The 19058-nt window shown below is 58.6% G+C and overlaps 1 protein-coding gene across 1 annotated transcript; it reads right to left on the bottom strand.

Annotated features, from left to right (window-relative positions):
* Positions 1-189: 189 nt before the first annotated feature.
* XYLT2 (xylosyltransferase 2) lies at positions 190-14033 on the bottom strand. Its single transcript, XM_055725277.1, has 11 exons — positions 13853-14033; positions 7602-8073; positions 6946-7121; positions 6415-6617; positions 5916-5996; positions 5540-5756; positions 4951-5127; positions 3821-4083; positions 3514-3709; positions 2670-3003; positions 190-2314 (listed from the first exon to the last, which is right to left on the bottom strand). Exons 1-11 carry the CDS (start codon positions 13985-13987, stop codon positions 1992-1994), a joined length of 2577 nt encoding a protein of 858 aa, XP_055581252.1. The 5' UTR covers positions 13988-14033; the 3' UTR covers positions 190-1991.
* Between the last annotated feature and the right edge of the window lie 5025 nt (positions 14034-19058).

Genomic DNA, 19058 nt, shown 5'->3' with positions numbered 1-19058 from the left:
GCTTCCCCCGGCGCGTCCCCAACTCTCACCCTCGCGCCAAGCACCCCCAGAGCTCGGTCCGGAGCTGCACGTCACGCCGGGGGGCACGCACAGCCCCCGCACCCCTCGCCCCAGCCGGGCTCACCCTCCCCGGGCTGGCAGAGCCACCCCTGCCGCCCCTCCCGGCACAAACCCAACACCGTGCAGCGCTGAGAGAGAAAGAGAGATATATTTGCGGTGACGTTGCATATTTAAGACTTTACATAATGCTCCCAACACAGAGTTTTGGCGTCCCCCCCTGCGGGGTGGGGGCAGGCCCTGCGCACCCCTCTTCCCCTGGAGCATCCCACGAGGGAGTGGGCACAGGAGGGGTTGCGGGGTGCCGGGGGTTCCTGCCCTCCCGCACAAAGGTGCCCCCCACCCTCCCTCTGTTTTGCAACGTCCCTCTTGCAGCACCAGCATCCTCAAACCAGGGAAAGCGGCAGGTGAGCCCCGCCGGGGGGAGAGGCCTGAGGCGCTGGAGGAAGGCGAGGAGGAAGGCAAGGATGGCACATCTTTGGGGATAGCAAAGCTCGCTGGGCCAAGGCCCCCAGCCAGTGGCTCCTGCTGCCCCTGTCTCGCAGTGCCCAGCAGCTCCCCTGCCCTGTGCGGGGGGCAGTGCCCCTCCCCAGGCTGCAGGCAAGACACCAAGTATCTTCCCAGGGTGAAAACCACACCCAGATTCTCCGTGTGGCACCAGCCTCCCAGGAAGGTGCATCACCAGCTGGCCCCAAGCCAGCTCCGCTGTGCCCCTTCCCCAGAGGATGGGGCAGCTCTTCCCTCGGAGGGGGAAGCAGAAGCTGCGGAGACTGATGGAGCTGGCCAGACCCCGTCTCCCCTCTTTGTTTTTTGGCCAGGGGAGCACAGCAGACCCCGAGAACTTCTGCTGACCCGGGAGAAAAGCAAAAGGCTGGGCCTCGAGGCTGTGGCACAGGGCCACCCTCCGGGCAGGGCCAGTCGCTGTACTCTGCAGTAGGACCTCAGCCCTGAGGGTGGAATTTTGGCAGGGGACCGGGGCGTCTCTTTGCTGAAGTGGAGACAGAGGGGGTGGGGGCTACAGTGGTTTGTTGGACTTGAACCATGAACCCAGCGCTCCCCTGCTCGCTGTCACACAACACGCACCGGCAGCTCCAAGTATTTGGCACAACCCGGCAGCTGCCTCGGGGGGGGGCGGGGAGCAGCACCCCACAACCCTGGGGCAACCCTGCCCGAGGCCTCAGCAGGAAACGGGGAAATGGGAAACAGCAAAACAATGATGATAATAATAATAAAATATGTAAACAACCCAGCACCCTGTCCTGTAGCACCAGGACACCCAAGAGAACAAGGTATATTACAGTCTGAGGGGAGATGGAGACACAAGGACTTCCCGGCCAATGCGGGGTCTCGTCTCTATTGCACTTTGCATCATATATATTTATATATATATATATTTATAAAAATACAAACTAAAGGGCTGGGGTGGAGGGGATGAGATGCAAACCCTGGGCCAGCAGCAGCTCCATACACACTGCAGGCTTTGACCCATTCTGCTTCCACCTGTCCCTCGAGTCCCTTGCCAGCCTTCCCAGGGGGGGCAGCCAGCAGCATGGGGCCTGATCCTGCACAGATCCAGCCCGGGGCTGGGCAGGGTGCTGAGTTGGTCCAGAGCCTGCCCATCTCCCTCCCTTCCCCATCACCCCTTCCCAAGGCCCAGAGTAACAAATGCGCAGCTCTTCCCAGCCGCCCACACCACTGCCCCTGCAGCGACAGTGCCCGCACCTGGGGGAGGTGGGCAAGACCGACCTCACACCTCCCCCTCTGCCCAAAATACCCCACAGCGGGAGGTTGCCCCTGCCTGGAGGTTCCCGTTCTCTTCCTCAAGTGACTACGGTGCACTTGGCACAGGGTGATGTAGTCCAGAGACACCCCCCCACGCCAGTGGCGGAGGATGCTCCTCGCTCCCAAGGCCGCTGCCCCCCCCGCTGCTCCTGCTACCTCAGCCGCCCGTCAGGTTTGACGGGCCCCAGTTCTGATTTGGGGTCCGGGGAGAGGGAGCTCCACGAGGTTTTGCTGCAGGTCTCCAGGGCGGTGCAGGCGGAGGGGCTGCCGACGCAGACATCCGCCACAGACCAGAAGGCGCTGATGGTGCTGTCCGCCCAGTCCTCCAGCGCCTTGCCCGTCAGCTGCGCCTTCTGCACCGCGTCCTCCTCCGCCTCCTCAGAGCGTGGCAGGTTGAGGATCCCCCCCAGGCCCTGGAAGCTCTGCTCCATGTACTCGTTGCGGGGGGGGCCACCATGCAGCCAGTTGCTGTCATCTGGGCAGGACAGAGAGAGAGAGAGGATCAGCAGCGCAGCAGCACCCCAGCACTCCACTGGTCCTGCTGCCACCCTCCTGGTGGGGCTCAGCACCCCATCCCTTTGCAACCCCAGCTCTCCCCCAGCCCAAGGAGTAGGGTGCTGCTGCCAGGTGGATCTGACCCGCAAATGGGCTCTCCACAGCCGTCCAGGGGCCTGGTTTGAGGACTCACGGGGGCAAGGGGACACCAGCAGGAAGGATGGCTCCTGCCTCGTCATCAGATGCAGCACAGAGAGGCCAGCACCAGGGGAAGCACCTTGGATTGCCCGCCAGGAGACCCTCCCATCCAGCCCCAAACTCCACAGCATCCTCACCTTTCCTGAGAGGCTGCTTGCGGTTGAAGGTCTGGGGCACCACCAGGAACTGGCTCTCCCCCAAGGGCTCCCAGAACTGGAGGAGGCGAACGGTCCAGATGCCGGGGCGCAGGGGACGATTGAGAGGGGGTTTGTACTGGGTGAACTCTGCCTCAGCATCCACTGTGATGTCGTAGGAGGTGGCAATGACATAGGTGGGGTCAATCCACACCACTGTAGCCGTTAGGTTGGGGCCCCGCGACCACTTCTGCATGGCAACTGGCTCGTCAAAAGGTCCCATCAAGCCTCCAAAATTGCGGAAGAGTCTTTCCTTGGGATCCCACTCTGTGCCCACCTGAAGGGACAGAAGACACAAGCAGTGGGAGACTGGGCAGGGAGGCACTATCCGCTCAGGTTCTGCATTTCACCTCCCCAAACCAGGGAAGGCAAAAACTTTGGAGCCCAAAGTTGCACACCCCACCCTCCACGGCTCTCCTACCTGCCTACACACCATGTCAGCACTAATCCAGCTGTGCGATGCCTCCTGCAGCAGCAGGCACTAGGCACCACAGCCTCAGCTCCTCACCAAAAGACCCCCTTTCAGGCCTTTTCTCCCCCCTAAAAGACCACCTTCAGGCCTTTTCCCCACTGATCAGTTCCACACCCCACGGAGAGGCCAAACTCCTGGACAAAGGTTTGATCTCAGATACAACAGTAGCACTGTGTCCCTCTGTCCCGGCAGCGTGCAAGTGGCGGAGAGGAGGAAGGGCAGTACAGTGTGGGAAAGCCAGGAAGCAAACTGGGTATTGTGAAGGAAACTTGTTGGGGGGGCACCGGGGGAAACCAAACCAAAAAAAACATTTACCTCAAGGTTTTGTAAGCGGTTCGCCTGCCCTCCGTGACTCGCCAACTTCAGAGCTCCTTGGGGCATCATCCACACCTCCAGGGATTCTGCCTGCCCAGTTGCTGAATTCTGCACTTCCTGCATCACCAGGTAACCCTGGAAACGGTCGTCATAGAAATATAAGTGCACACTGGATGGGAAACCCCGGGGCTCAAATCTGGAGAGAGACACAGACAGAGAGGTTGCACATCTGAGCGTCAGCATCCTCCCAGCACAAGATGCAGGACATCACTCCGAGCCTGGACCGAACCCGCAGCAAATACCCCACCTGCAGAGCTTGTGGTCCTTCGCTGCCAGCACAGACGTGGCTTTGTGGAGTCCCAGCCTGGAGAATGCCGTGTAGAAGGTGAGGGTGACATCACTGAGGCCACTGAGCCCATCAACACGGTCGTAGACATTCTCCCAGTATGCCTTCAGGGCTGGTGTGTTGGGGGGGTAGCTGCCATAGAGATGCGTGTCCAGGATCTCCAGCACCTCCTGATTCACTGTTGACTCAAACTTGCGGGCGAAGAAGGTGGGTCTGGAGAGTTGCTGGAAGAGCAGAGGCATTTCAGACGGTGTTGGCTGCAGCCACTCTGCCCTCCTGCCTCAGCAGGGCGGCTGGGAGGGAGGCAGACCAGGAAGAAACATGCTGGGACACATCCTGCCCCCCTTGAGGGCACAGGCTAAGGAGCAGCAAACCACAGTCAGCCTCTATGTGGGATCCTCTAAGGCAGGATCAGTGGGAGCATACGGTATGCTTACTGGTGATGCAGATGGGTTCCCATCTCTCTCACTGCCTCCCCCTTTCTGTGCTCAGAAGCAGCCATGTGTCATCTAGCTCCTTTGCTGCAATCTCTGTTCAGATGGGCCGGCACCCTCCGGAGCCACTGTGGAGCCCTGACGAGGCCTGGCCACATGGCACAGCTTGCAGGATCAGGGCCCTGCACTATATAAGCCCAGGACTGGTGGAAAATCCTGCTAACCTCTCTTTTCAGGGCTGGGTGTGTCACCCCAAACCTCCCTTCTCAGTCTGCAGCCCTATGCACCAGGAGCATTGCAGACTGTTTGTCACAAGGCATTTTGTCCTGCCAAAGACAGGCAAGACAGCACTCCGAAGGGCTTTTACTGAAAAGGTATTTGCCCCAAGTGACAGGTCTGCAGGGAAAATGGGAGAGAAATAGGAAGAGGAGCAGTGTTACAAGCAAAAGCCTGACTTCTGGGCAGGACAGTCAGCATAATCCTGCTGCCCAAGTGCTTACAGACACATCTGTGCTAAGCCCTGGGGAGCCAGCCCTTGCAGGGCTGGGGTGAGGCTCATGGTGGCAGGCACAGCACTGGCGTTGCACCCACGGGTGCACTGAGAGGAGAGAGACGGGGAGGGGAGAGAGCAGGAGGAGAAAGGATGATCTTTTTCACCTGTAGCCGCAGGAAGTCCTGAGGTTTGAAGTCATTTGGGGAGCACCCGCACCAGTCGACTATGTGTTTATATTGGCACTTACAGCCCAGCTTCCGGTTCCAGTTGGTCACTCGGAGGTTGTTATCGACCAGTGTCTCGCAGGCGTGACTGTTCTCCAGGACCGTGTGGAAGAAGGACTGTGCATGGTAGAGAAAGTACAGGACACCCAGTGGGGACAGAGGACCGGTGTTTAACAGAGACCCCTGACCCCTCACTCACAGACAGAACTCGATTGCTCCTGAACATAACCTACCCCTGCTCCCAGCACCAGGGCAACACCTAAGGGCCCAGGCTGTGTGCCCACACCGGTCCTTATCTGGCCCAGAGGAGTGTCTGGACCTAAAACAAGGTGGGATATAAACATGACCCTTGGCCTGTCTGCTTATTTCTCCCATCTTTCATACCTGGGTCTGGACAAAGGGGAGGCATAAAGCTGCCTGAGGAGAACCAGCAGCCCTTCACAGCTACCCAGGGCAGGGATGAAGCAGGACAGAGATGTTAAGTACAGTGGGAAGAAAATCCAGCCTGTGCCCTGCAGCTAGCACCCACCTCAGCTGGCAGGAGCGTGTAGGTGTAGAACTGGCGCAGCTGGGACACCAGCTGGTCATCAGCATAGACCACGTACTCCACGAAGCTGCGCGTCAGCGAGAACCAGTCAGATCCTCCGTCTACCACGATGCCCTCAGGGATGTGGCGCTCGCCCAGCCGCCACATGTGGGAGTCACACTCATGGAACAAGCGGTCCAGGCCCTGCTTCTTGATAAATCTGGGCACAGGGATGGGGATGAGTGGTTAGGAGCATCAGTCACTTTGCTGGGTGCAGCTACATCCAGAACATCCCCCCTGCCCCAGCTGTTTCAGTTCTTTTCTGACATCCCTCCTTTTTCTGTTCCTTCAGCTCAGCTCTGCCCCTAGCTGGGATTACCTGGCGTTGTCTCGGCCATGAGACTTCAGGAAGTTCTTATCTCGGTATTTGGACAGGAACATCACGAGCTCCTCATTGGTCCTGAGGTGCAAATAAGAAAGCATTAATGACCCCCAGGGTAAAGCAGCGCAGGAAACATTCACAGTGCAAAAGTCATCAGACGCAAGGAGCCTAAAACTGCTTGGTGGGTGCCAACTCAGTCCCTTATCCCATTGCTGGGGAGACACAGATGTGGCCTCTCTGCTGTCTGGTGCCTCACATGCATGCTCCCCTGCAACAGTCAGATTGCAGGAAAAAACAGCCTCCGAGGCACTGGCTGGGTTCCTCTGCAGAGGTGGGACCAGCCAAGCCCTGGAGCATCATCACCAGCACGTGGGTGCAATCTCCAACCCCATCTTCTCGCAGCTCCCTGCTCCTCCCTGCCACTCCCTTCCAAGGCTGCTGCAGCATCATGCAGCCCAAACACCATCATCCTCCCCTACCCCACCAAGGTACTCACCTCGTGGGGTAGTCAGTGGCACTCAAATTGATGAAGAAGTCCCAGGGCCATTCAGCCAGTTCCAGCAGGTCCTTCATGCTACGCAGGTACATCTTCAGCAGGCTGGCACCTCCCCAAATGGTCACCATGCGCCAGGGTGTCACACGGATGTTGGGGTAGTGTTGCGCCAGCTCCACCGCCTCGCGATGGAGGTAGTTGGAGCGCTGCCAGGGAACACAGCTAATGTTCAGCAGGCAGTTCGTCTTCCCAGGTGCCTGTCCTCCTTGCCACCAGCCCAGGGTGAGCCTTAACAACAGCCTCCACAGGAGGGGAGCAGCAAGACAAGACTGCTCTGGGCAGCGGGGATTGATCCTGCCTCCCTGGGGTTGCAGAAATAGTGGTGGGAGGCTCAAAGCTCCACCAGCAGCAAGGACAAACCTTACCCAGCCATCTCCTCTGCTCACCACCCACCCATGCCCCAGCTCTGCATCCTGTCCCAGTGACTGATCCAGGCACCGTTAGCACCCACCTCCCCTCGCCCCTGCCACATACCTTATCCACATGGATGTAGAAGAAGTGCTGCTGGTGGTACACAGCCTTGATGAGCCGCTTCAGCTGGCGAATGGCCCTGCCGTGCACAACCAGCATGTAGGCGATGCGCACAGGCTTGCTGGGGGGCACCTGCTGCAGTCGGCTCTCATCCCACTGGATGACAGGGCTGACCTTGCCTGTGCGGGGAGAGAGAGGGCTGTCAGCCGCCTGAAGCCCTGGCACCCACCACCTGGAGCTCCTGATAAACCAGGGAGACCTGAGCAAAGTGTGGGACAGCAGGGAAGAGCTCAGCCTCAGGCAAACCCCATCAGCACAGCCCAAACTGGCTGCAGTGCCAGGGCACGGTGTTGCAAGCAGGCCCTTGCATTTAATTGACAGGGCTGCGTAAGGAAAGGGGAGCTGTCCTCTGGCCCCTCACAACAGAAGGTGCAGCTGGGCCTGGCTCTGACCTCCACAGGTTGGGATGAATAGCCCAGCTTAAGGAGGCTGGCACCGCTTTGATTGGATTACAGAGGCAGCAGTAATCTGGGAATCAGTGACAGATTGAGGCCACTTTTTGCCAGGTAGGACAGTTTGGTGACAAAGGTGACCCATGTGCCTGGCTGGGATATATCCCTGATGCCCAAGACAACCAGGAGCACCCCAGCAGGACTCACCTGAGAGCTGGCAGTGGCGAGGCACAGACTGGGGCATGAGGCTGCCAGCCCGATGCAGACAGACCACATTGGCAATCTCCTGTTGGCATTGCTTGCTGCTGGCCCGGGCCAGCGCCGAGAGGGCATCCTTGCCCGTGATTTCGCACTTGGGGGTGAAGCTGTTCTCGGTGGGCTGGGGAGCCCCCTCCACACTGCCTGTGTCACCCTGCTGGAAAACGGCCAGCTGGGCCTCCCCACGCAGCTCTGTCAGGTTCCTCCGGCTGGAGGAGTCTGGTGCAGATGGTAGCCTCCGTCCTGGTTTGTGTCTCACAGTGACAGCTCTCACCACTTTGGATACCAGTGCCCCAGGGCCATCCAGCCGTCCCCGCCACCGCCCATGCTTCCGGCTGGCACTGCCCCGGCGCCCGGCAGAGCTGTCCGAGTCCTTGGAGCCATCGCTGCTCTCAGGCAACCTGGCTTTTTTCTGCCGCTCCTGTTCCAGTTCCAGGTGGATGCAGAAGAGAGAACAGACAGCATTAACTTGTGCCTGCTTCCCCCCAGCTCTGTCAGCACTCTCCCTGGAGCATCCCTCTTGCCCCCCATTTGCGGAGCCCAGTGCTCTCAGTCCTCACAGAGCTCAGTGCTGCAGGAGCAGCAGGTGCTCCAGGAGCAGCCACTGTGCAGCAAAGGACGTTACACCACACAACCGCCATTTAAAACTCCAAGCTAAGACCCCACAGCACCTCCTGGCATGGTCCTGGTGTACCCCTCATAGGGACAGCCCCCAATATGCCAGCAACGGACACCTTGATTTGCAGACCCCACCATCACAGCACCCCAGACACACAAAGAGGGTCCTTGCGCTCTGCTGTCAGGCTTGCTGCATGACAAAATGGCCAAGGTTGGTTGTGTCTGCACCAGCCACCCTCCGGGGTCCTGTGTGGGCAGATAAGCGCACGGATGCTCTGGCTGGTGGTGGCGATTTTAACAGGAGGCAAACGGACCAGCTCTTCCCTGCCATAACCACACAATGAGTCCAAGCCCAGCACATTCATCTGGGAGCTGGAGTCCCAGGTGGCTGCAGTCTCTGGGGCTAAAAGCACTGGAGAGGCACTGAACAAGGTCCTGCCTCCTGCCCACACCCCCTTCCCTGAGCCTTGGCTCCCCATGCCGAGCTGAAGCAGGCACTGTGATCGCCAGCTTCTCTAGAAATCCCTTTAACAAACCCTCCCACCGAGCCAAGCGGATGTGTAAAGGGAGCAGTTAATTATGCTTCGTTACCTCTGCCAGGCTGGCTGATGAGCAGAAACGAGTCAGCCTTGGGGAAAGCAGAGAGTTGGGAAGTTTGGATGCCTGCAAGAACCATACTCACGGGGAAGAACTTTCCCAGCGAGTGGTGCCCGTGGGGCCGGGGCCATGTGCCCCCAGCACACCGCAGGCACTCCCAGCTGACAGGCAGGCAGGCAGCAAGGCAGCTGCCCGCTCCAGCCAGACCTCCCTGGGCTGTCTCACAACACCCCCCAAACCCTGCCTGCCCAGACTCCATGCCAGGCACTGCAGGAGGCAGCAAGGCACATCAGGGGCTGTTCCTGGGCAGATGCTTCACAAGGACAACAGGACCGAATCAGCCCCCTGCACAAGCCCCACTGTGGGTGCTGGTAAGGTCATGGCCAGGAGAAACCATGCCATGCAAAGGCTGGAAAGCATCTGGCAAGATCTGCCCACTCTGCAGACCCTGAACTACCCGTGTTGTGGCACAGCCTGCAAACCATGGCTACCCAGGAAGAGGCCAAGCCATCGCTTAACTTCTGAGGGGCTGGCATCAGCAAGGATCAGTCGAGCCTTCTTCCGCCCAGACTGGCGTCACAGGCGGCCCGAGACAGGCGGCAAACCGTTCATTAGTCACCACGCAGGACCATCTGTTCAAGCATTATAAACCTATTTTCTGTGCTGAGAATCACAGGAGCGGAGAGTCAGGAGGTGACAAGCAAGGAGCGAGTCTCTTCCGTGGGCTCAGCCCTGTTTCCTGCAGGAAGAGACGCAGCAGCCCCGCTCGCACCCTCTGCTCCCCAGCGCACCTGGCTTTGGGGACAGACCCACGCAATGCCCACCCTCCATTACAGTCTGCTCATCCCCCTGGAAGGAGCCCTGTTCCCTGCTCACAAGCATGACCAGCTGCCTTCCCCTGTAGTGAAGTGGGTAGAAGCATCGCCAGCCTTTCCAGAGCTGCCAGCTAACGAACTCAATGGGTTCTAATTACCACACCACAGCAGAGCAATCCCTTCACCCAGCCTGGCAGGGAATGGCTCTGGCCACATAGCTCTGCTGTATTTAAGACTTGTGTGCAGGACTTCTGGCGAGGCTCCCTGTCCCCCTCCTCCCAACACACACAAATGACTCCAGGCACCAGCCAGAGGCCACTTCTCCCATCCTGCCTCCCCCAATGTGACACTGCGGTCCCCATAGTGCCATGGAACTGTGGGTCAGGTATCTACCTGCACCCACCCCATCCCAGCACAGATCCAACTGTGCCGACATCTCCAAGCTCTGCCATTGTGAGGAGCAGAGCTAACAGCATCTGGTGTCCTGCAGGATTCCCCCTCTGGCTGACAGACTCTGGTGTCTGTCACATATGAGCACCCATCAGGCAAAACTGGTACCAAAATGTTCCAGTCAGCACACCAATCTGGATGCCTGATTGACAATTGCAGCAGCCAAGCCTTTAACCTCACAATTAAAATGGCTGGAGACAGCCCCCTAAAACCAAGCTCTTTAGGTGGAAAAATAAAAATCAAGAAATCTCAGCAAAGCTGGAAAGTGTTTCGTAGGAAGCTTCTCTGGCAGCTGCAGCACACGGAGGACACCAACACACAGGCCCCAGCGACGTGCTGACTCCTGTCTTGAAGGAGAGAGATAGGAGGTGAAGTGGGGGTAGAGATGGGACTGGGCTAAAACACTTCTCCCAAGCGACAGATCCTCTTCCCCACCCATGAGGACACTTTGCAGTTTGCATTTTCCTGGTGCCAGCTCCACGGGAGTCCAAGCGCCCCAGGAAGCTCATACACTTGCTCAGGAGCTGTCAGTGTCACCGTGATGGAGGCAGAATCGCTTTGGTCCCTCAAGCTCCCACTTTTGTGTGCAGACAGGCTCACGCTCTCTGTGGTGGGGATGCCGTCAGCTAAGGGCTAGGTATCAATGGGAATTTCCTCTCCTATCAGTGAGTTTGGACAGGGATTGTGGTGTTTGATCCCAGTGGAATGAGATAATTTGGCTTCCTGGAGGTAGGAAACTCAGTCTTGACCTGGTGGATGGAGACTGATCCAGGTTCTGCTGGTCTGCATGCCATAAAGCATCTGCTTGGTGAATACAGGGAGACTGCAGGACCCTGAGACTGGGCTTGGAAAGAGAAGTGACCTGATCCAAGTGGCACAGCCTTCTCAAGGAGGGTTGGACTGGTGGCTCTGATGTGGCTCAAGCCTGTCACAGGGCGGCTAGCAGTCAGTGCTGCTGGTGCAAGACGGGTTTACAACCTGCTCTGGTGAAAGGCAAAGATCCTAAGTCTCTGCTCAGCTCACACCAGGGATGGAGACTGCCAGGGAGGGGAAATTCATCCCTCCCCTATGAAGGGAGGAAAAGGAAACCAGCAGGCTTTGAAGAACGAAGCAAGACAGAGAAGGGGGCTGCCAGCAGAGATAAGAGCAGCCCTTCTGGGAAGACCTGGGCAGCGCAGGCAGCTGCCAGCCCAGCATCCAAGTGCTGCTGATGCCCCAGCTGAAGGCACTAGTCTGGAGTGCTCACCCAAACCCAGGTGCTCCATGGCATTTGCAAGACTCTCGTCTCCCTTTCTCTCTCCACTGCAAGTCCCAGCCCATTTGTGGTGGGGACAAGCCAGGTTAGAGCTGTGTCCATTAGCAGGAACAAGCCATTTACTCTGGCAATTAAGAGATCCCAAGTTTCCCCAAATCCTTACACGCCTGCAAGGTCAGGCTCTCCTGGGAGGGTTCCTCCAGCTTTACCAGAAATGCCCCAGGGGAACAGTGGCTCCTCCAGGTCTGGCCAAAATCAGAAGCTGCAGTAGGGTGCAGAAGCCAACAGTTTTGCCATTTTATAAGAAATAATGGACTTTTCCCAGCTTGCTAATGTGTTTGGGCTGTTCACAAAGTTCAGGATGGTTCTTGCCTTCCCCGAAGAAGCTTGTCCATTTCCAAGCCCTGGAGTCAGGGCTGCTGGTGGTGAACCATGCCCTCTCCAGATGAGAGGGCCTATGGCCAAACCTGTCAGCTACCCGGCTCACTTTTGGGAAGAGACATGAGGAAACCAGGCAAGGACTGAGGCAGAACAAGCCAACCCAGGAGGCAGTGCAAGGCAGGAGCAGAAAAAAGTAGACAAGCAGTGCAGGGTGGTGCATAGGGAAGGGGAAGCCAGTACCAGTGAAGTGATTTGATCAAGGTCAGAAAAGGGGAAGGGGCAGCTGGGCATTCCTGGCTGCCAGATCTGTTTGCACCCATGCTCCCAGTGCTTCCAAATTGCAGGCAACTCCATGTCCTCTCTCCTCACTGCATTTACTCTCTGGTTCTGTTTGGCGGTGGGCGTACAGCAGCACACGAGGGTGCTCACAGCCATTCCCAATGGCCCAAGAGGAGGCCTGGGAATTAATCTGCTAAGTGGTCACTTAGAGACTTCCCTCCCTGCAAGGGGCTGCCCAGTTCCCCTTCTCACCTCTTTGCTCTCAGGGAAAACTTCCTAGTCCTGTGAAAAGACCTGCTGACCACAGTACGGGGTTACCCTCCACACCATGAAGGCACTCCATGATGCAGAGGGGAAGCTCTCATCCCTCCAGGGATTCCCATCTCTCACCTCATGGCCACTGGCTTTGCTCTGCCGCAGCTACCACGCTCACCCCATGCCTGCCCCTGCACAGCTCCCAGCTTTCACTGCATGCTGTCCCTGCCAAACCTGGCTTCACCATCGTCACATAGCGGCTTGCCGGCAGCCTGCACAGAGTCCCTACAGCCCCTACAAGCACAAGGGTCCTGCCCAAGATGAGGGGCTCCAGTGCCACACAGACATTCGCCAAAGAAGCCCATACAGGGACTCTCAGCCCTTCCCCAATGCTCCTGGAGAAGCTCAGATGCAGTGGGCCTGGACATGGTCCAGGCAGCTCACAACAAATAAATAAATTCTGATAAGCAACCTAGAGGTCAAGAGCTTTGTTTGAAGGTGGTAGCAATGTGTCCTCAATACCTGCTCCGTCTCTGACCTTGGGCAAACACCTTTGCCAGCCCATGCCTCAGTTTCCCCACAGATAAAATAAGAGGTGATGCCTTTTGCCTTAGCAGAGCCTTCTGGTACAAAGACAACAGAGGAGTGCAAAAGGCCCTCACAGCCTTGCACTTCACAGGGATATCCCTGACCAGACCAGCTAAACAGGAGCTGCCACAAACTTCCTGCGCTGCTGCGTGTGCTCTCCCCAGCTCTCTGAATTCCTTTACGTTTCCATACTTTATGGCTTGGGCATCACTGACCCCAGCCTCCTGCAATGCCTCTCAGACCACAGCGAAGGACAAGACCCCTGCTCCAGCCTCCCACGGTCCCCACCCCACGCCAGACCCCAACCGACACCCCCTGGGCCACAGGGTCACCTCCTCGGGTGCTGTGACCCCACGCTGCTGCAGCCAGACCCCCACAGAGGTGACAGCCCGCTGCCCACCCCCAGCCACCCCCCCTAAGGAGCCTAGGGCCTGTGGGACCCCGCCGGGACCCCCACACCCCCAGGAACGCCGTCCCGGGACAGGGCCTCGCCAGCCCCACACAGACACCCGGGGAGGAGGGGGGCACCCCTTCGTGTCCCCTCCCAGCCCCAGAGCAAGGGGACACACCACCCCCACAGGCACTGAACCCCGAAGGACCCTCACCCCAAGGGCCTCCCACCCCCAAGAGCCCCCTCCCAGCACACACTACCCCCCCGGACCCACCCCCACCCCGGGCCCCCCGCCCACTCCAAGCCCCTCACCGCCTCCCCTGTCCCCCCCCCCGCCCTGTCACCCCCACAGCCCCTGCATCGTCCCCCTACCCCACTCAGCTCCCCCGGCCCCCTCACAGCCCCGCCGGCTCCCTCACGGCTCCCCCGGCCCCCTCACGGCCCCCCCGGCTCCCTCACGGCCCCCCCGGCTCCCTCACGGCCCCTCACGGCCCCCCCGGCTCCCTCACGGCGCCCTCACAGCCCCCCGGCAGGCCCCGGGCCGCCGGGCCGGCCCCCCCCCGCGGCGCACCTCGGCCGGTCCCTCCTCGTCGAGGCCGGCGGAGCTCCAGAGAACGAGCCCCTGGAGCAGGAGGATGGCGAGGGCCGTGGCCACCGCCAGCCGGTACCGCCGCGCCAGCTTCCGCGCCCGCCCGCCGGCCACCATCGTCACGGCCGCTCCGCCGCGCCAGGGCGGGCTGCACCGCCGCGCGCCTCCCGCGCGCACGCGCCAGGGGCAGGGGGCGGGGCCGGGGGCGCGGAGCTGGCGGGGGGGGCGGCCCGGCGGGGACTGCGGGGCGGGAGGGGCGGGGCGGGGGGGCGCGCGCGCAAGTGTGCACTGGGCTGGGTGTGCAATGCGTGTGCATGTGTGCGCTGGGCTGGGTGTGTGGTCATGCATGTGTGTGCCGTGTGTGCAACGCCTGTGTGTGTATGCACTGGGCTCTGTGTGGGGTCATGCATGTGTGTGCCGTGTGTGCAATGCCTGTGCATGTGTGCACTGGAGCATGCATCTGTGTGTATGTCCCCTGGGCTCGATTTGTGGTCATGCATGTGTGTGCAGTGCTGTGCATGTGTGCACCAGGCTGTGCATGCGTGTGGTTGTGTGTGTGTGCATGCATGCACTGGGGCGTGTGTACGTGTACAGCATGCGCGTCCCTCTGTGTAAGCACTGGGGTGTGTCTGTGTTCAAGCATGTCTGTGTCGTGTGCAGGCCTGTGTGAGCACTGGGGTGTGCATGTGTGTGTATCTACATGCTAGAGTGTGTGCGGGTGTGTTTGTGTGCATGTGTGCCTGGGTATGCATCAGTGAGTGTGTGCATGCATATGGTTCTGTGTGCATGTGTGCACTGGAATGTATCTGCATGTCCGCAGCAGGGTGTGCATGTGTGCATCGCAGTGCCCATGTTCATGTAGTCATGTGCAGCAGGGGGTGCGTGTGGTTCTGCATGTGTGCCCTCAGGTGTCCATGTGCTTGTGAGCAGCACAGTGTACATTGCTTCTGCATGTGTGCACCAGGTTCTGCATGTGCGCACTGGGTTGCATGTGTGCTTGTGCATGCTGGGGTACGCATGGGCATGTGTGCACTGCAGTGTGTGCCTGTGTCCATGTGTGGGTGCACACTGGGGTACAGCTATATGTGCACGCCGGGGTGCACACGTATGCATTTACATGCACTGGGGTGTGCCTCAGGATGCGTGTGTAAACCTGTGCGGGTGTGCTCTGGGCACTTCTGTGCATGCGTGTGTGAGCACAGGGGCTTGTATAGGAGCACATTCATATGTGTGCATTGGGGTGTAGGGCTGTGCATGCACTGGTGAGTGCATGTTGGTGTACAGGCACCTGCCTGTGAGCACGTGTGTGTGCACAGGCACATCCCTGTGAGCTGGGGGGCACAGAAGGTGCTGGTGCCCCTCGTGGGGGAGCCTGCTCTGTGCTGGCCATGGGTGCTGGGCTCCCCGGGTCCCTCGCAGCCAGCTGGGGGCTGTACAGGGGGCCCGGTGCCCTCGCCGGGTGCTCACAGCTCCGCTGCTGTCCGCGCACGGTGTGCAAGGGCCTTGCTGACCGTCAGGGAGCCCCCAGCCCCACGGTGCTGCTCGGGGGGCTCTCACCAGCCAGGGGCAGCACCAGGCTCCCCCTCGGGCAGAGGAAACTTCCCAGGTGCCGGGGGGTGACACCAAGTTTGCTGCTATCCCAGAGCCACAGGATCGTGGGAGCGAGAGCCGCCAGGGTGGGAAACGCCTGACTGGGGCTGTGGGCATGGCAGGGGCTCTGCACCCCCTGCCCAGCTTGCCTGATGGGAAAATCCAGGACCCCATTCCTGTCAAGCAAGCTGTAATAAAACCTGGAAAGATTCAACCCCCCTTTCAGACCACCCACCCAGTGAGGAGCACGCCGGGGTGGGTGCAGGCCGCAGGAGTGTCCCAGGATGGCACCTGGGACCCCAGGCTGAGCCGTGCTGGTGGCAGACACCAGCCCCTGTGCCGACTTGCTGGGCGGGGGCTGTTTCAGGGGGGAAATAGGAAGCCGTGTCTGGGTGGTGATAGCAGCTCTGGAGAGCTCGGGGACCTCCTGTGAGCTTCCTGGGCTGTTGGTGCAGATGGAGTGGAGGGAACGCTGCAGCCTCAACTGCCCAGAGGGGTTTTAGGGGAAGAGGTTTAGATAAGAGGGGCTGCGGGAGGGCTCTGTGCCACCTGCTGAGCTCCAGGGCTGCTTCCCCTTGTAGGGGAGCGATTTGGTCCATGCCCGTAAAGGCTGAGAGCCACAGGACCACCTCAGCATCTCCGCACCAGCAGGAAAAGGCTCCCCAGCGCACAGGTGAGACCCCTGTGCAGGTGAGGGATGGGCAGCCTGCCCCGTGCCCTGTCCCAGGGCGGCCTGTGGTCCAGGGCTGGCAGCCAGCACTGGCACGGCTCTGCCTCACACCGCTCCCGCATCGGCGCTTTGACCGGTGCATGAGTGAGTTTTCAAGCCAGAAAACACACGGCCTGCCATTAAAACCAGCAAAACCCTCATCATCCCTCCTCTGCCGGCAGAGGTTTGCTCTTCCCTCTGTTATTCCCCAGCTCAAGCTCCCCGCCTGGCAAGGCACAAGAGACAAATCACAGTTTAATGGTGTTGAGAGACTGTTTGTCAAAACCAAGTCAGAGGCACTCCCAGAGCCTACCGCTTCCCGGCTTGCCGGGTAGCCAGAGCAGGTTGGGAAGCAGTTCCACAGCCCTGGGGTGCAGGAGTCGTGTGTCCCTGCACCAGCTTCTTAGCCAGGGTACCTGCCCCCGTACCCATCCCCGGGGAGGGGGAGCAGGGTGCCGCAAGCACACGTGCTGCTTGATGGAGAAGAGGGAAATGCTCCAAAGATGGATGCACTCCCCACATCCTGCACTCCTCCCCAGGCAGGCAGGAGCAGGATGCTGGTTGCACCCCTTGGTCATGGTGGAGGGGGGGTAAAGCATGTAACCTCACTCAGCAGCCCCCCAGATAATCCTCCTCCCCTGGATTAGACCTGCCATCCACATCACATTCAAGTTCCTACCAGATCATGACCAAACCCATTTATTACAGGAGTTATTTAAACTCAGCTATTGCACAGCTTCCTTGGAAACCTCCCAGGCAGCAACAGGCACATCTTAGTCCCAACACGGGCTCTTTTATCTGCGTAGCATCTGCTCTTTTCACCCCTGGCTTCAACCTTGGGGCTTAACCCAGCCCAGAGCCAAACAACAACAACAAAAAAAAACTGCCCAAGGAGCAGAAGACACACACCTGCCTCCTGCTTATGGAGCCAAGGCTTCCGCAGCAGCCCAGCACATGAAGATTTGCAGCTCTGGGGCTTCGCCTTGTTTTCTCTCCTGCTCCCGGGGGCATAAAAGCAGGCCTGGCAGCACCCCCGCTCTCCTTGGTGAGGGCTCTGTGCTTGGCTGCTCGCAGGGTCTCCCCTTCCTTAAAATATTGCAGTGGCAGGAGTAGAAGAAAAACTCCTCCCCTGCTTGGATTGTCCTGTCTGCTCCTCTTTTCTGGTGTGTTAACTGGGGGTTGCAGCCTACGGTAATTCATTAACGAGCCAGACAGCGGGTCCTCTCCTAGCTCTGTGCTGCTGGGGTTTGTCGTTCTCGTCAGCTTCCCACGGGCTCCCCGTTTGCCCAGGAATCCAGGAATCCCTCTGCTCTCCAGCAAGGCTCCATCCATCGCTGCTTCTGATTCTGCCTTGCCTCCCTGGCCAGCAGGAGATCTGCTGCCATGTACCCCTGAGTATTAGCAGATTTTGTTACAGAGTATGTATTTATGCCAGCAAAAATTATTCTAGAGGTCATCCTGAATGAATTATAAAATCCAGGTGCAATGGAGGGAAGGCAGAGAAGGAGCAGGGCTACGTGGGACAAGGTAGGGAGTGGGGAGCACCCTTGCCTGGCCATACCCAACCTCCTCACCCAGGAGGTTTGCTGCTGGGTGCACACAATGGCACTAGAAACTGAGCCTGGTTTGAAAAATGAATTTCAAAAGTACCCTGCCCTGCCGAAGACCCTCTTGCATCTCTTCTGCAGTCCCTCCTTGCTCAGGCTCTGCCTTGCAGGTACGCAGCAGCAGCAGCCCAGGGCTGGGATCTGCCTGGAGGATGTAGGTGGTGAGGAAGCAGCTCTTGGTGCTTCCAGAAAAATCACTATTCCATTTCAGGAAGGGGTGAGTTAGGGGAAGGCTTGCGCACCAGAATAGGCCATCTTCACTTCTGGCTGACTCCCACAGCCAGAGCTTGGAAATTACAATTTTGGGGCAGAGCTGGTTGCACAGTGTAAATCAGCATCGCTGCCCCTGAAACCAGCCCAGCTGCACGGAGCTACAGCACCCAAAGTCCCGTGGCAATGGAAAACTCTTCTCTCTGGGCAAACCCACGTGCACGGGCCTGTGTGTGTGGAAGAACTCAGGTTTTCTGCTCCCAGCCGTTTCCATCGGGAGTCAGCCCTTCCAACACTGAAAGCATGGAGTTTTTACCTGCTGGGTGTTATTTCTCACTTCCAGGCACCTGCCCTGAAAGGCCACTGATGCTGGAGAAAAGGCAAATTTCTGGTGTTTTTAAAGTTACCTGAAAAAGCTTGAAAGTCTTCAACTATTACAACTTTGATGCTCAAAATGGCTCTTGCAGAAGGTGCTGCTGAACACCCCACCTTTGCACGCCCCAAGGATCCTGCACCCTCCGCCCCCCCGCGCAGCCCCATCATGCAGCCAGCAGCTATTTCTGCCTCAGCGCTGCGGCGAGGGCTTTAATTTAAGCAAGCCATTTAGTTCTTTTTTTAAAGCATGAAAACTACCTCCAGATATGGCATAATGGGACCCAGTTACCTAAAAAAAAAATCCAACTGATTCCTCCTCCCGACTCCTTCAGAGAAGGGGTGTTATTATCTCCAGTAATAAATGGGGGAGCAGGAGGAGCAATATGTGATTTTCCTTTTTTTCCCCAGTTCCACTTGAAATTTGTGTCAGAAGTTTGTCCGCATGGGTAGGGAGGGGTTTGTTTTCCCTTTTTTCCCAGCAATGGCTGGAATCTGGCTGGATGCTAGTTTTCATTACAAATTTCAGCAATGCCTGTCTGTGCCGTCGCTGCTTGTTCCCTGTGTGCTCCCTCCTCTGAAGCCCAGCCTCATGCAGGGTGAGAAGGAGGGATCCCACCCCCTGGCCAAACACAGGAGGAATTCTGCTTATATAGGAATATAAGCTTATATAGAAGTAACCTATAGGAGTAACCACAAG

This window comes from Falco cherrug, chromosome 1, assembly GCF_023634085.1.
Source record: "Falco cherrug isolate bFalChe1 chromosome 1, bFalChe1.pri, whole genome shotgun sequence".
Taxonomy (NCBI): domain Eukaryota; kingdom Metazoa; phylum Chordata; class Aves; order Falconiformes; family Falconidae; genus Falco; species Falco cherrug.
The sequence above is the reverse complement of the archived record's forward strand: the minus strand, read 5'-3'. Positions and strand labels throughout refer to the sequence as shown.